A 15,853-nucleotide genomic window follows, 5' to 3' on the forward strand; every position below is an offset into this window, starting at 1 on the left:
AAGGCACAAGTGGAACTAAGTTTCTTAATTTAATAAAACATTCCGTAAAATGTATGTTTAGACAGATGCTTTGAGGTTATGTGATCTATGCACAAAGTTGGATCCAAAAATTTCTTATAACCATTATCAACCAATTAAATAGACCAGTCAGCAGGGATATTCCATTGGTTGCTATAGTGGCTTTTGTACATAGCTCCTTTTTGTCTCTGCATTTTTAAATGTCAGTTTCCAGATACCACCAGCATACCCTTTGTTCCTGAATAATATAGTAAACATGGAGTGCACTGTATAAAACCAATACCACAATGTTTCTTCTCTGCACCTGCCTGAGAAACATTAGAACAGGAACCTTGTGAGCCCATGACCTCAGATCAATAAGATATTCAAACGTGATCCTGCAAATACTAAAAGAAAATATGTCGTCCCTTGCGTTATCCTGTTAATAGATCAGGTGGAAAATGTTGCACTTTCCTCGCAGTTAAGGTACCCGGATTAGCTGCATGTGTCATAGTGCCGAGCGGATGCTGCCAATAATAATCCGCCATGTTGAGTTACATAGCTCTTTAAAAGGAATAATGCTTGAAATGTCTGTATCCTGTTAGCAATCAAATGCCTCATCTGCAGAAAATGCGATTTTTCCATAATACATCTGTTGGCTTTTGTTTCTCCGATATGGTTTACACCACTGTGGCAATCAAAGCATTAAGCAGTCAGTTACCCTGTTATACTTTACACTGGTGCTGGTCAGTAAAATGTATACGTCCTAGAAAAAGTGTCTATATGGTCACCCTGCGTCAGTGCCATTAGATATCCATATGAAGCAGAACCGAAGGACAATGATATTTTCAGTTCCCAATCAACTAGAGAAAAATATACAACAGAATATTCCTATTAAACCGCAGGCTATCTGTAAGTCGGATTTGTCAAAGGATTTATTGACAATTTGAGAGGGTTCTGATGAGACAAGTCACATCTTTAAACTCCATCTTTGTCCGAAACAGTTTCTGTTACATATTTAAATAGAATAAAAAAGTGCTCACCTGGTTAGGCACCAATACCCCTTCCTATGTTCCTTCACACGGCTCAACTATAGTAAGGACAACGTGCAAAATCACACGAAAGCTGGCAAGATGAAATCTATTGCACAGGGTCTCTGCTACAGAATCTAGGCTCGCAGACAGTAGATCGCTGCTGCTCCTGTCTGGGATTTCTATCAGGTCATCTCTACTGCCCTTACTGTTAAAAGCATAGATATACTGCAGGTAACAGGCCCCCAGTACAAAATACTGCTTCCAGATCCTGACGGGCAACCACCAATGTGCCAAAACCCATGGTTTGCCAGATCACGTGACATTATTTGTTACATTTCTAGGTTTTGGTCTTGAATGAACACAAGTGGTTTCAGGAAATTAGAGGTAGAACGTTAAAATTCTGATACATAAAAAGGGAGATTAATACAATGCGGTACCTGCAGGACATTTTGATCTTAAGTGCAAAATAGAGTCACAAACTCTTTTTTTTTTCCTCATCAAATAATGGCACCATGATGGAGGAACAAAGTAAAATAAAATTAAATGATTTTATCTGAAGGTTTTCAAGAACAATTCAGGAAGCAGATGGCACATAGTACCTGCTTGTAACGAGTTTATATATATTTTTTTGTTTCTAAACTGGCAGTTAAAATATAAGGCAGTGGGTTAAATTAATAGTCCAGCATAAACACTTTTAGTAGAAAAAAACATGCAAAAAAATAATACTGATATTTGTAAGATGAACCCTGCCACTTTACATTAAAAAAAAAACCCAAAACGAACAACTTTCATCGCTCGCGCCTCTTATGTACAGTCTCAGTTTGTATTCTCTTTGGTTGTAATGGTGACGAGCTGTTTCGCTGCCTTGGCGATATCGTAGGCGCACTGAATCACTTGTTGCGTCACCAGCTGGACGTCAGTCACGGGGCTGGATTCTACAGGAAGGGTCTTCTTGCACTCTGACTGGAGCCGGTAAGCGCTGGACGTGAGCAGCCGTAGGGATGTCCTCACCATGTCCGATTTCGGTTTCTGACAAGACAGCAAGTGTAATAAAATGTCTCATGAACAATAAGAACACGAGCTGCATCAAAGCACTGCAAGTAGAAGCTGGTAAAACAGGAGTTCAGACAACTTTCAGCACCTGAAAGCAACATCACGGCACAAAGTATTACGGAGGGTCAGCTCAGCCCTCCTGCAGAGGATGGTCCTTAAGTAAAATGGAATCAGGGAGGTGAAAGGCCGAACTCGCCTACAAATTCCAAATTATTGATTGAATAAACCATTTTGTTACAGTGCACATTGTCCAATAAGGGTATAATAGGTTACACGCTGCAGGTGATACACTTTTAGTCCTCTTTGGTACTTATGCTGTTGGCCAGGGCAACACACATTCTTACTGGCCTCTCCTGACTTCTTAAATCACGAAAAGATTAATTCTATCTTTTACAAATACCCTTCTTAGAACATAAAAAGGCAGTTCAGAATGTTCAGAAACTCAAAAATACCCAATTTGTGATTATTTTTGGTCTCTGGGACAAATAAAGCAATGAAAAGACAGCTGTAAAACAGTAGCATACGGTTCTAAGGTAGGTAAGGGACACGTTACTACATTTCTCTTCTGCTGAACCATTAATGAACGTTAATAAAGCACTATGTTTTTGTTACTATACCTTTAGGGATAAATGTTGCAGTCTGCAAGAAATCATTAATACAAAGCATTACTAAACACCCCGTAGAAGAGTTAGAGGGAATGTAAACGTGCATGGGATAGGCATATGGCTATCCTGAGTACCAAGGACTGATGAACGTCCCAGAAATAGTTTTTATTTTGTTAGGGTTTCAACTTTACCGCAAAGATCTTTATCACTGTAAACGGTTATATGCTGACAAAGGATTGCCTATGGCAATAATATTCTACAGGTTCTTTCATATGGTCACAACAAGTCAGCAAATACATTTTAAAATCCTCCAACCCATCCTACGAAAGAAGTAAATGTCTTTTGCTGGTTTCATAATGCTTGATCGTTGTCATCATAAAGTACATTTGTAATTCTTACCTTTGGAAACAGAGCTGCCATTTCGGTCACTGCAACATGTATTCTTTCTGAGCATGGTATGTAGCTGTAATAACAGATAATAAAATATGACACCTTGATCTAGCAGTATAAGAAACACTCTATTCTGGTCGCCCCGCGACAAGCTCAAAGTGCACACTGGTTAGCACAGCGAGTATATGCTTTACCTTCGCACACATTGAAACAGTAGAGGACCCTTTCTAAAGCAGCTTTTATAAGAATCATATCTATGTCGCAGACTAGGTATATTAAGGCGATTCGGTGAGATTGTTCAAGATTAGCTATTTCGATTGCGTCCTACACTCAGATCGCCATGCATCGGCAGCGTGTAATGATGCCGCTCTGATGAAACGATGGAATTACTGACAGGCACAAGCTGTGATGAATGCCTCTTTACAGGGCTCAACGTCATCGAAAATCATTGGATCGTTAAAAGACTATTTTGGCTGGGTATAATTAAAGTATACAGTGTGCTATTTATGGCCACATGAGGATCTATGATGCAGGTCAGACTGATTAATACTTATTAGTACTGACAAAGCTCCGGTTGTGATTTTATTTCCACTGGCCAGTTATTTTCCTCCTGAAATTTTAAGAGACTATAAGCTCAAGGCCACGTGCCTGTTTTTTTGTCCAGGTGGCCAGAGCCCCACTTGTCTTCTACATAAGACAATCTTGTTTACCGTATACTTTACTATTGGGATTTATTTAAAATTCAACTATGGGACCACTGAATGTGAATATTAACCCCTTAATGACAAAGCCAGTATGGGCTCAAAATGCATTGTTTTCAATGGGTTTGGGGACCACCCATTGTCCTTAAGGGGTTAAAAGGGCACCATATCTAGCATACAATTGTGTCTGATGACACTCGCTGGCCCAGCAATGGAGGCAGTAGTGAGACATCTCTTTGACCTAGAACATAATGGAAATCCGCCAGTCACTTCTAATGTTGAAACTGGGTACGGGAACGTCTGCATTGTGTCACAAGGACATGGAAACCACTTACTGATGATTTTTTGTTAACATGATTATCTAGGTAATAGGCATACATTAAAAATATGATGCCTCCACAAACAAAATACCTCTTTAAACCTGGCTGATAGATTCCTGTGAGTAAATCAGAATGAAAACATCAAAAAGAGATAATGCAAGTCTTTCTTACAGTCTCTTAAAAAATACAACCTATATTTGATTAGAACAAATCACTCCACACATCAAAAGGAGGTGTTAGGCACACGCTAAGCCTTTGAAAAGGCTTCCTATCAGTTGTAACATAACAGCACACTGTTTAAGGAGGAATATCACTTCTGAACACAACATACATGCAGTAAGTCCTTCTTCAGAGCCTAAGACTCCTCAACAGTGATTTTGCTCTAAACATGTTAGCCACGTGTCTTCTTTCCAGTGTACAAGTGCTATCAATCGGCCATTGGATCCATACTGCTATGAGTGTTAACTAGTGTTATAGATACAGCACTACGGAATATGATGGCGCTACATAAAACAAATAATAATAGGTAAAATGTGGGCAGGCACAGACCTTGCACGAGTGAAATTAGACACTTGCCTAGGGCCTGAGGTGTGGGTGGCTGGCCAGATCAATCAAGCTACCTTGCCTAGGGCCCCATGAAGTGTTAATCCGGCAAGTACAGTGACCACCTTTGCAGTGACTCAGCTCTGGTATCTACTTGCGTTTCACTGACTTTTTAACATGTATTTTTTGTTTATATGTAGGCCAAGTACGTTTCTAGAGACCAAACTGGGTGAAGCCGACAGGCCCGTCAGGTGCGTCAGCGCTACAAAATAAATAGCGGTAGCAAAAATTATACAACAAACAAATGCATAGTGAAAAGTATCGGCTAATGTAGTCACACATACATTAAATAATTGAATTCACCCAAAGTAGTGGTCTTTATTCATTATATTTGCTGTGAAAGTTAATGCTGGCTAAGGCACTCTACTAACACAGGTCCAAAACCTTTCATGCTGTCAGTAATAAGCCTATAGAGGTGCCCAGTTGTATTTTCCTAACCCTGTCGTTAACTTAAATACTAAGAATGAATATTTTTATGATCTCCTGCAAGATGGCGGTATGCTGTAACAAGTGATTCTGGCATTTATAATGCGCCAGAATGCCATCCATTAGTGATTTCTACGAATACGGACATATAGGGATCACACTGATTTAAAGCTTCATGCACCTCAACTTTTCATCACAAACTCTATGTAACGTGAACGTGCACATTTAAGCACCAAGGCGAACGATTTCTATGTCCATGCGTATTATGTTAAGGAAAACATGACCAGGGGTAGAAGAAGACATGGTACGGCCACATATATGAACAATGCCTTTTATCTGCCAGAAGGAACAGTCAAGTTGCTGTACCTCTATGGAAGCAGGAGGGCTCATTTTAAAATAAATGCTTTTTCTAATGCCCTCACAATCCATCAAAAACAAATAAAATAAAATCTATCATTGTTTCCCGATCAAAGCCAATGGTACTGAAGAAAGGGGAGACAAAAAAACAGGGCTTCCACCTCTGGGCATGGCAGCTAGTAGAAAGGACAGAGAGGGGCAGGCAGAACACATAATAAGAAGAGAGGTCACTGTGCCTGGGAAACAGGGACAGAGGCCGGAGTACCAGGCGGTAGAGTCAGACTGCTGGAGTGTCAGTGGCTGCAGGGGGGCTTTCTCTGCCCAGGGAACCAGTGGCCTAAAACAGCCAAGGCTATGCCTCAGCTTACGCACCCCCTCACGCTCAGTGGGTCTGAGGCAGGATGATCAATGAACATGGTGGAGGAGGGAAACAAAACAAAATTAATAACAGCATTACAAAGCCTTTGCAAAACACAAGGTGGGGGGGTGTACTAGTTGCCCTTTCTATAAGGAGACTTCAAAATGGTACACTGGACATTAAGCATGTAGATTTGAATCATTTACTAAGCTGCAGCATGTGAGAATGTATGAAGCTTGACCATGTACATCAAAGTTTGAGTTAAACGGTATATCACAGCGTAGCTATCATTATACTAGTCCTGGGCTGAATAGTTGTCAATACATACCCACACAAAGAAACCGAGAAGAGTTAATGCCACCAGATCTCTGAAGTGCAGACCTCACTATGCCTTACAAGATACTCCAGCTAGCCCTCAACAATGGCAAAATCAGTAAAACCAATCCCCAAAACTTTCTTGTCCTGATAAAGTTTGGACTTAGGTAATTTTACATTTTGGAAAAAGTACGATGTGCCTTGATATAGGATGAATGACCTGCTGTAATAAAAGTTATGCTCAGTACTAAATATTGTATACTTGTAGGCTTAATACCGGTATAACAAAAATATTTTCATTTTTATATATTTAAGTTCCAGCTCAAGGTTGGTTTGACACCAGTGTGTCTTATTTTTATTACATAGTTATATTATGGTGATGCTGTGGACACCATCAGAGCGTGTGCAGCTATTTCCTAATATCCACTCTGTACTTTGTTTCTTTTTGGTGTCTCTTCATCTTTTTAATTAGTTACCTTACTTTTATGTGGTAGAGATGTCATTTAAATCTTCACAACCACTTCAGAAGAAGAGATCAACAAAACAGTACCATTCCCTACTTAAAAACATATAAAGTCTAAGGTTATTAATGAAATGCAAAGTATAGACTAGATTTCACAAGAGGTTTTAATGTTTCTATAAAAGGAAGACATAAACCAGGTACACTTCACATTTTAAGGGTTTTAAGCTTACGTACACCAAAACAACTTGTTATGTCTGAAAGTGAATCACAATTATTTTCATGTGTAGATACAATGATGCGTTGTGATTCACTGGACTAACTCAGGCTCCTGTTTTATTCTATCATTACATCATGAATCTTCATGGACAGAGTTTAAGGAAATCTTGGACGAAGAAGATTCTTTAATTCTCTCCATGTTTAAGGGAGTGTTGCTATTTTTTGTTATCACTTACATTTTGTATATGAGCATATGTTTAGCATAGCATGTATTTCATAAGCCAGTTAAGGCATTAATGAAGGTCATTTGGTCTCCATGAAAACTATTCACTAAGTTAGCAGGCAGGCAACGATCATAAAGCTCAGCTACTTAGCAACTTATTAGCACCTTGACATAACCTCTCAGTAGCCATAGAGTTCTGCTAAACTGGCCTTCAAATACATTCAGCAAGGTGGAGACTTGCACCTTTTGTTTTCAATCTGGTGCTGTATACTTTACCATCGCTGCCACGCCATAAAATAGCACCTCAATTATGGCACCTAACTTGTTTAGCTTAGTGAATGGTCCACACTTGTACCCTGAAAGCAACAGGTCTTTGGGTATAATACACCATATTCTAGTTCACCCTCACAAACAGTAGACATCAGGATATTGGTTTCAAGTCAGTCGCTATTGTAAAAGCATGGACATCTGGCATTCTCCATGTTTACATTATTACATGCATGCGTGTGCTCCCAGTTTACCTGTCATGCTTGTTTTCCTGGGCAGCCCTCAGGAGCTCCTGGATGTTTTTTGTTATCTGCTCGGTTTTCCTGATGACGTCTTCTGTACTGGGTAGCACACAGCTGGCTTCTACATCGGGGTCACCACTTTCGGGGATGGAGCCTTCTCCTTGCCATGCCATGCTTCTCTGCCTTATCTTCCTGCTTGAGCTGCACATGAATAAGTTATATTCAAAAATAATTTGGTGGAAACATCTATTTTCAGATCAAATCTCTGTTTTAAGCTATAACAGAAGTTATGTTTTTAAACAAGGATTTGGAAGAGAATAATAATACAGTATGATATGCTTTCTAATATGTATTACTATATCCATCTCCATTAGCATATCCTAAGGTGTCTCTTCCACATCATATCTCATTAATTTTGAAATAATAAAAATAAATGCCAATACGTTTACATTTAATATGCCATAGCATTTTGTAAAGGTATTTGTAACAGGAGATTTCAGCCTGTGACGAGAGGCTTTGGGCACATTAGGGGTTATCTAAACTCCTCTGTGTTTTTCCCTTGATTAATATCAAAGTAAATTAGAATTTATATAAAATATATATAAATATATATTTTTCAATCATACCTTGTATCATCTAGTTCAGCATCATGAATGGTATTATCATAATCGCTTTCTGGGACGCTGCTCTGCTTTTCTACTTTTGATCCCTAAATTGAGAAAATAGATTTTTCTTATTTATGTGTGTTTTTAGCTTTGGGAAAAAAATATAGAAAAAGGGGGAAAGAATGAGATAAAAAAAAAAGTAAAAACTAAATTTCACTTTGAGACTGCTTTCAAATTATTATTAGTGCTCCGGCTGGTGAAGAATGATGGAAATCTAAAGTCAAGAACCAAATAAACCAGCTTTAATAATAGAAAGGGGCTTTTTACATAAAATATATGCATATTATAGGTTTTTATAAATTGTTGCACATACAAATAAGTACATTCATTCACATTTACGATGGTAGGAAGTAAAACCCAACTATATTTAGGCTCCTTTGCTTGAATGTCTGCTTACGTTCCCTAAATGTATACCTGAAACTGCTATCAATGCAAGTTATCAATGGACTAAGCTAAACACAGCTTCTAAACAAAGCTTTAACTCACAGACTGTATTGTATTGGAGGTACATTCAGTAAAACGGCAATTTGCCTGTGACCTCTTATTCCAGTAATTCATTAAAACCAGCCCTAAGTGAGCTTCTGATGGCTGAATGTCTGAGATGTCCCTGCGTTATGCAAAGTCAATGAAGGGATAATCATAGCTTTTCAAATGTCCCTTGAAATTGGATGGGACATCACTGCCTGGTCTATGGAATACAAAGGACTCTGGTTATTAAACTTCTTATTTTAAATGCAGCAAGTTCCTCTTCAGCTTTGCTCCTCTTCTTACTTTACCTGGAAACCTACAAGCTGTTGATAGCAACTCAGGAAAGTGATCAAGTTGTCTTTTTTTGCATTTGACTAACACATAGATAAACAGATCTACAGAGTACAATGTATAAAGACAGTACAGCTTACAATAAAGTGAAAGCAAGACGGGAAGTATGTTGACTCACCAAAAGTTTTTTGAATTCTTAACTCCCTGGATTTTATAATTCGTCCAAAAATTTAAGGTACATTCCTGTCTCATTCGTTTCAGTTAAGCTGATCACTGGCATTTTATAAAAGTGAGGCTACAAATTAGAAGCATTGTATTTGTTCAAGTTTGCCATGTAAAATGTACAATGCAGTTTTCCCCAAGCAGTACAACTTTAAGGAAAGCTCACGGAGATGATTAATTAAAGTATTTCTCTTTACTTCAGGGAATCTGTGTAGATATAGACAATTTTGAGTGCATATATGTGATGCAGTGATCTACTTACAAAAGGTTTGAGAAGACATTAAAAAAAAACAAACAAAAAAAAAAAAACACATTCTTTATTCGTGAACACTAAAATAACTTACTTATCAGGACCATCATTATTTCCAACATTTTCCATGCTCACCTTGACCCAAAGGGCTGATGAATGGCTTTCAGCCATCAAACTCAAGATTTGGTTTGTCTCTTTCATGAAATTAAGTAGGCTTTACATTGTGCGCCTGGATAAATATGCAGGTTACTGATTATAAAGAAGTGACCAGAAACAAGACTTTACTTTGGTGTGGAAATCTGGTTATATGGATCATGCTGCCAACGTTACATGGGCGTGAGGCGTGAACGGCAAGAAGTGCATGAGGTTAAGATGAGGAGGCCTTGTTGCTTCATGCAGAAACAGAGAACTGTTAGCAGAAAGGGCAAGAGGAGAGATGTTGCACTCTCCATGGAGAAAGCCAAGGCCTCCATGGAGTAGCTCTAACTGGGAAGGTACTTAACCCTTCGAGTGCTTTCGTCTCTTGACCAGGAAAGCGTGGAGGGGAAGGAAGGCAGGGACGAAGAGGAGGTCACAAATGCACTCCTCACCATCTGAGGGGGGAAAACAAAGAAAAATACTCTAAAAACAAAAATAAAAAAAAAATAAAAATATTTAGGAAACCTAAACCAGATGCAGGCTTTAGAAATGGACCCGCATTACATTATGATCTAAATACTGTCTTGACAAAACATTTATTGCACTTCCTGGTACGGTTAGTCAAATAGATTGTAGCAGATCTGGCATTTTACTATTTGTTTTGTATAACAATGTAGAAATAGCACACAACTTCTAAAGAAACAACTTTTCAGTTTTACAAAAAGAGAACAGGAAGGCTTTCGGTATTGGGCAGCGGTAGGATTGCAGTTTCTAATGCTGTATATACATAACAAAAGCGGTAGGCTAACCCAAACAGATTTCCAGTTTCCGATCTATGGTATAAAAATGGATTCATTTTGCATCAATTATTTTTCCAACTTCAAAATTTTTACCTTTGCTCCATTATTAATCAAGTCTTTTTTATGTGTGAACCTCAGATACTGCAAAACAGTAAAATGGTTAAAGTGCCAACATGTGACACTTCCCAATAATTTCTGAGGCTTCTTTAAAAGCCTTCAGAACACTTACATGAAAAATGTCAGGTTGATACACACTTAAATATTGTACTTTCACACAAACATTGCTGTATGTAAAGTTGAATGTGGGATCATTTGCAGGGACACCAGAAAAGTATAGTTTGCCAGAAGAACAGCTTCAAACAGGAGACCTCTGTATCTTCTTCTTGAGCTGTATGCAGTAATCTAGATCATTGACTAAAACCTGGTTTTATTTAAGTTTGTTTCAATAGACTTCCTTGCAGACCTGGAAGCTGTTATTGTTATTGTTGTCATTCATGGGATATTTGGGGTGATATTTCCCTGCTCAAACACCACACAAAGCTGATTCTTTATGGGGAAAGTCCATTCTTCCATACATGTGCGTTAGCCGGAGTGTCCGACTGGGTGATTGCAACCAAGGCACTCTATTGTTTACCATACAGTATAGAATGATTCAGAGATCCCATCTAGTTGATTAGGCAAATTTAACAAAAAACAGAGCACACAAAATAACTAAAAGGCAGCTGCCTGAAAAAATATACTTTACAAAACTAAAACTGTTTTTTTTTTTGGGGGGGTTAGAAAACAAAAACTAAGGTTACAATACTTTAATAGATGCTCCTTTAAACATTAGCTTATTGAATTTTTTGTGTATATTCTACATAAAAAGGAGAATGAATATTGTAAATGTGCTCAGAATAGAGTATTTTATCATCACTTGACTTTATACATGATCAAGAGTTTGTATAACAATAGAAAAATAAACCTTTTTGAACTTTTTAGATTCCTTCCTAAATCAGTTAGATTTGCCCTGTCCCCTCCTAGGACCCTGAGAGTTTTGCCATCCTCTTATATTAATGGCCAGCCAGGACAAAGTGATGTAACACTATGCCTTCAGTACACCAATTTGATCTTCTTCTTTGGATCCCCATCTAAAAGCTCCTGGCCCATTAGTTATTTCCATCACGTTATCTCACTGCGATAACTTTTCATACACCATTAGTATAAGAACACAGTTGCACAATCTGAGAGGTTTTAGTGACCCACCCCATATTTTGTGTGTGTATATATTATATACCGTATATATATATATCCCAAATTCCAATAAACCCACACACAGCTCTAGACAGGCTTTGAAATGCTGTCTCACAATACATAGAATTAAAACATACATCTGCTACTTTATTTCACATAATAAACAGCGAAACAACAATGGTATCATTTGTGTTATATCAAAGGCAGGACATTTGTGTTAGCAGGCTGGAGTATGCTAGCAAAGCATGCAGAGCAAGAGAATAGCGTATGTACTTACGTGTTGTGGGAAAGGCTGCAGTCTGCTAATATTCTCCTCTGGATAAGAAACTTCTCCTATTGGGAGGTAGGGTTTCTGAACCGATCCAGTCTCATACATAGACATGGGCCTGCTGCCTCTTGCAGAAGGACGCCTCTTCAAGGCAGCTGGGTTGGAGAGGTCTGTGTATTCGGACCCAGCCGGCGCCTGATAGAGATTAGTTGTGGCCTGCCTCCTGAGGTTCGTGTTCTCATACTGCAGCGTTTGAAGCTGAAAGACATTGTAGTTGGACTTTGCCATTTGATTTTGCAAAAAGTAGGTGCTTGGGCAGTGGCACACCATTGATCATTCTATACAATACACGACTGCACAAATGTGTTATGCATATACCTATCTGGGTCACATCTAGTACACTGAACAAGTTATTGGTCCTAAAGCAATACTAAAAATCTAAGTGGACTACAAGATGAATTAAGACGTCATAGAAACTGCTGAGGTTCTAAGTCACCTAGTGACAGTAACGTTGTGGTTCCTTTATAGAAAGTCTTCAAACAATCAAATCAAGCGTGTGATTAGATAATGGTCCCACATTTGTCATCAGTAATGCTGGTGAGGCTGCCAGTTTCCAAGTTGGGAAGATTTTACAAATCCTATTGCTTGATATTAGCAGCAAAGCAAAGAATGCAAAGTAAATGAAAAAGCCAATTTGCAAAGCAACAGGGAAACTGTTAAAATCAGTTTGAAAAAACAAAGATAATAATGAGGCAACAAGTATGATTTCAAATGGTTTTATTTTCTTTAAAAAAGGGTAGTAAATTGCTTGTTAAAAAATATATATGTACATAAAAGGGGAAACCTATACTAAGCCTTAAATGGGATTGTTTAGAAGAGGGCCATAGAAGAGGTGGATAGTTCTACACATCTACTAAGGTTTGTCGGTAAATATGGTGCTTCACAAGTTCCCAGGGTGATTCCTTAATTACTTGCACCTCTTTCAGAAACCTTAAGCAGCATCTAGCAATAGAAAAATTCTAAATCAAGTTACATTTTTAATACTCAGGGTGGAATTGTTGACTGTAGGACAGCACCACTCACTTTGGCAAGAAGTCACAATGCAGTGAGTTATACAGTTCTGCTAATTGGGTGGTCTACTTCATAAAAAGTAACCCCCTGTACCTGTGTGATTTAAGAGCTAGCATTCAAAAAATAAAATGCCTCTGATGCTCTAGCATGGTAGCATTTGGGATCAGAGTGCTGCTTTTTTCTCTAATTACAGAAGTATAATGTACAAAGTGAGTGTTGGAACAAAAGAAAAGCAAGTGAGATATATTATATATCTTATTGCTTAAGCTTTTGTTTACTAACCTATGACCTAATACCCAGCTAAGAAATGTGTGACCTCATCTCCCCCAATCCCAGGGTTACAGGTGCAAACTGTAGGTCTTTTAATTGGAGCTCTATTTGTATAATTAATTAGGTTGGACCATCGTGAGGTGAACATTTTGACAGCAGGAGTAGCTTCTCCTCTTCTTTAAATATCCTCTTTTTCCAGTAACTGTGGAAGATCAGATACAGATGATGCTACCAGTACTAGTATCATGGTGTGATGAATGTACTCTAATCAAGTATATCAGAATAACTATGCATGAAATACAAACTGCCAGAATTACACTTTCGAAGAGGAATTTCAGGTACTTTTTTTCCCCATTCACACAATTATCCTTTGTGCTTCGATAAATTAATGTATCAATAACATGCTTACATGAAGCCTTGAAATGTTTTGCAACCTAGATACAGAATGTTCTGTAAACTCATTATGCCTAGGGGTGCGATGAGTTTACAGTTACATCATTTTGGGGTGCGAGCCAGAGTCACTGGGTTGGTTGCCTGGGGCTCTGGGTCAGTTTCTTCATTCCCTGGACAGGAGGGTGGAATTTGGCCACGCCCACTCCCTGAAGATTGTCTGGGGCTAGCCCCTCCCCCTTCACAAAGCCATAAGAGGGGGAGCCGCATCTCACCTCCCCTGCGAAGCTCCCAGGTATGCTCATTATGTATACTTTTAAAGGGGGAAGAAAAAAAGACCAGCACGATTGGGCAACAGAAGAGTTCACTTTTATGGGATGCATTAGTGCAAAGTTTACGTGGGTCTATATAAAACCTTGCGGCTTCTGAAGCACTAGAACCAGACAAAAAAATAACTAAACATAGGGAAAAGATTTGTCAACCAAGAGCACAATATGTAGATATATAGACTAGAATTAACAGACACCTTCCCAACAGTGGCTTATTTTACGTAGTGACATTATACCTTTGTGGATGAACTCTTCTTGTGACGCTACTCTTTGTCTACAAATCTCACCCCTTACTTCTGCTTGTTATCAGGGAAAATGGTAAAGCATGGTTGACACAAACCCTCTCCTTGCCAACTCTGAAATTGCCTTAATATCAGGGTAGACTATCACCATCGCTGAAATTCAGCCCCTACACTGGAGCACAACTCAGGGGCAGAATCTGATGGTGAAAACTCTGAGGGCAGATTCCATTTACCGTATTCACCTTATAGGATAAATAACCAACACAAACGTAAAAGATGACCAGTCGTACTCTCATATGCCACATTAGACATAATTACAAACTCATGCACCATTTAGCCACTTTTCAAATCACCTTCTTTTCTACTGTAGGAGATGTAATTAAGACATGGCACCACACACACACACCTAAATATGTTCTTCCGCATTAACATTGCAAGTGTTATTAAAATTAGAAACATCTTAAGATATGTTATTCATATATCAATGTGAGCATATGGTTGGTAAAAACAATGATAGGAGAGAGACAAGTTTGGGTTCCTCCTTTGTAGCATTGTATTTTAAAGCTGCAGTGTACAAGAGACACGTTATAATATACTGAGGGGGCAGGCAATGCATATAACAGCAGGACTGGAATTTCTCTGCATGCAATTCCTTGTCCCGTATAGAGTCTACTAGACCATTGTTAGCGTAGGTGGCTTGTGTTCACTCAAAATTCTGAAGGTGAGATACAGAGCTTTCCTTACGTCTGCTGCATCCATACACAACATGCTGGATGCTGAAATGCAGGATTCCGTCAGACATTTGAACACAATCCCTTTGTGGTGCTCTGTACAGCTATAAGCGTTTCTCTAGTCTGCCTTTATAATATATTCACCTTGGGGGTCAAGTACTGGCAGCTTGCTTATTTCTTCACATATGGTTATCCATCCTATTCCCATAGGTTAGTACTAAGACTACTAAAAACGCCTGATGTTTTTTCATCAGGCATCACGTTTTGCCTCATTAATGCCAATTGTCTAGCAGAATGAATGGTTGTATCGCACCTGAGAACATACTGGCATTTGTACTCATCCTTGCCAAGTGCACTGTAGCATTCTGAACAGGGTATCGTACCATCAAACTACAAAAAGAGACGGCCGGGCAGCTCTACAGGCATAGGGATGTGGTGGGGGTGTTTATTATTACAACATTAGGCACAGTCATCTTAAATAACTGTACATTTAATGAAAAAATAGAAATACTTAAGTGAAGGCAATAAAAATAATTGTGTATTCAAAGTCTGCGATACTATCCAAAACCAAAATTCATCTATTGATCTCACTAGCAAATGTTTACCTCTCTGTTCTCTCACACACGTCACCGGATATACATTTTTAAATCACCAGTTAGTGCTTGGAGAAAGTGGCAGATTTAGTCCATATTCACGTCTCTCACCATCACAAAAATCTCAAAACAGCATACCAACCTTTTTCTGCATTACTCGAAGCTCATCACTCAAGTTGTTGTTAACTTTCATTAGTTGTTGTATTTTTGCTTCTGAGGCAACCAGAGCATTTTTTACGTCGAGAAACTCTTGTACCGTGACTCCGCCATCTGACAAGTCTGCTTCCAAACTCTAGAGCGAAATACAACAAACAGCCATAAC

General features: G+C 38.7%; 1 protein-coding gene across 7 annotated transcripts in view; it reads right to left on the reverse strand.

The window, feature by feature from the left end:
• Window positions 1–916: 916 nt before the first annotated feature.
• Window positions 917–15,853, reverse strand: part of GIT2 (GIT ArfGAP 2) — a 30,847-nt gene continuing 15,910 nt past the window's right edge. The window contains exons 14-21 of one of the 7 annotated variants that reach the window (XM_053469227.1): window positions 15,674–15,823; window positions 11,915–12,163; window positions 9,970–10,059; window positions 8,197–8,279; window positions 7,583–7,771; window positions 5,752–5,877; window positions 3,089–3,152; window positions 917–2,060 (exon numbers count right to left, since the gene is read on the reverse strand). In XM_053469227.1, the coding sequence (XP_053325202.1) occupies window positions 1,848–2,060; window positions 3,089–3,152; window positions 5,752–5,877; window positions 7,583–7,771; window positions 8,197–8,279; window positions 9,970–10,059; window positions 11,915–12,163; window positions 15,674–15,823 (1,164 nt within the window). In that variant the 3' untranslated portion in view covers window positions 917–1,847. Of the gene's footprint in view, window positions 2,061–3,088; window positions 3,153–5,722; window positions 5,878–7,582; window positions 7,772–8,196; window positions 8,280–9,969; window positions 10,060–11,914; window positions 12,164–13,234; window positions 13,449–15,673; window positions 15,824–15,853 lie in introns of those variants that run through there. The other 6 variants (XM_053469254.1, XM_053469237.1, XM_053469246.1 and 3 more) reach the window with 6 other exon arrangements.

The sequence above is a fragment of the Spea bombifrons genome, chromosome 1, assembly GCF_027358695.1.
Source record: "Spea bombifrons isolate aSpeBom1 chromosome 1, aSpeBom1.2.pri, whole genome shotgun sequence".
Lineage (NCBI taxonomy): Eukaryota > Metazoa > Chordata > Amphibia > Anura > Pelobatidae > Spea > Spea bombifrons.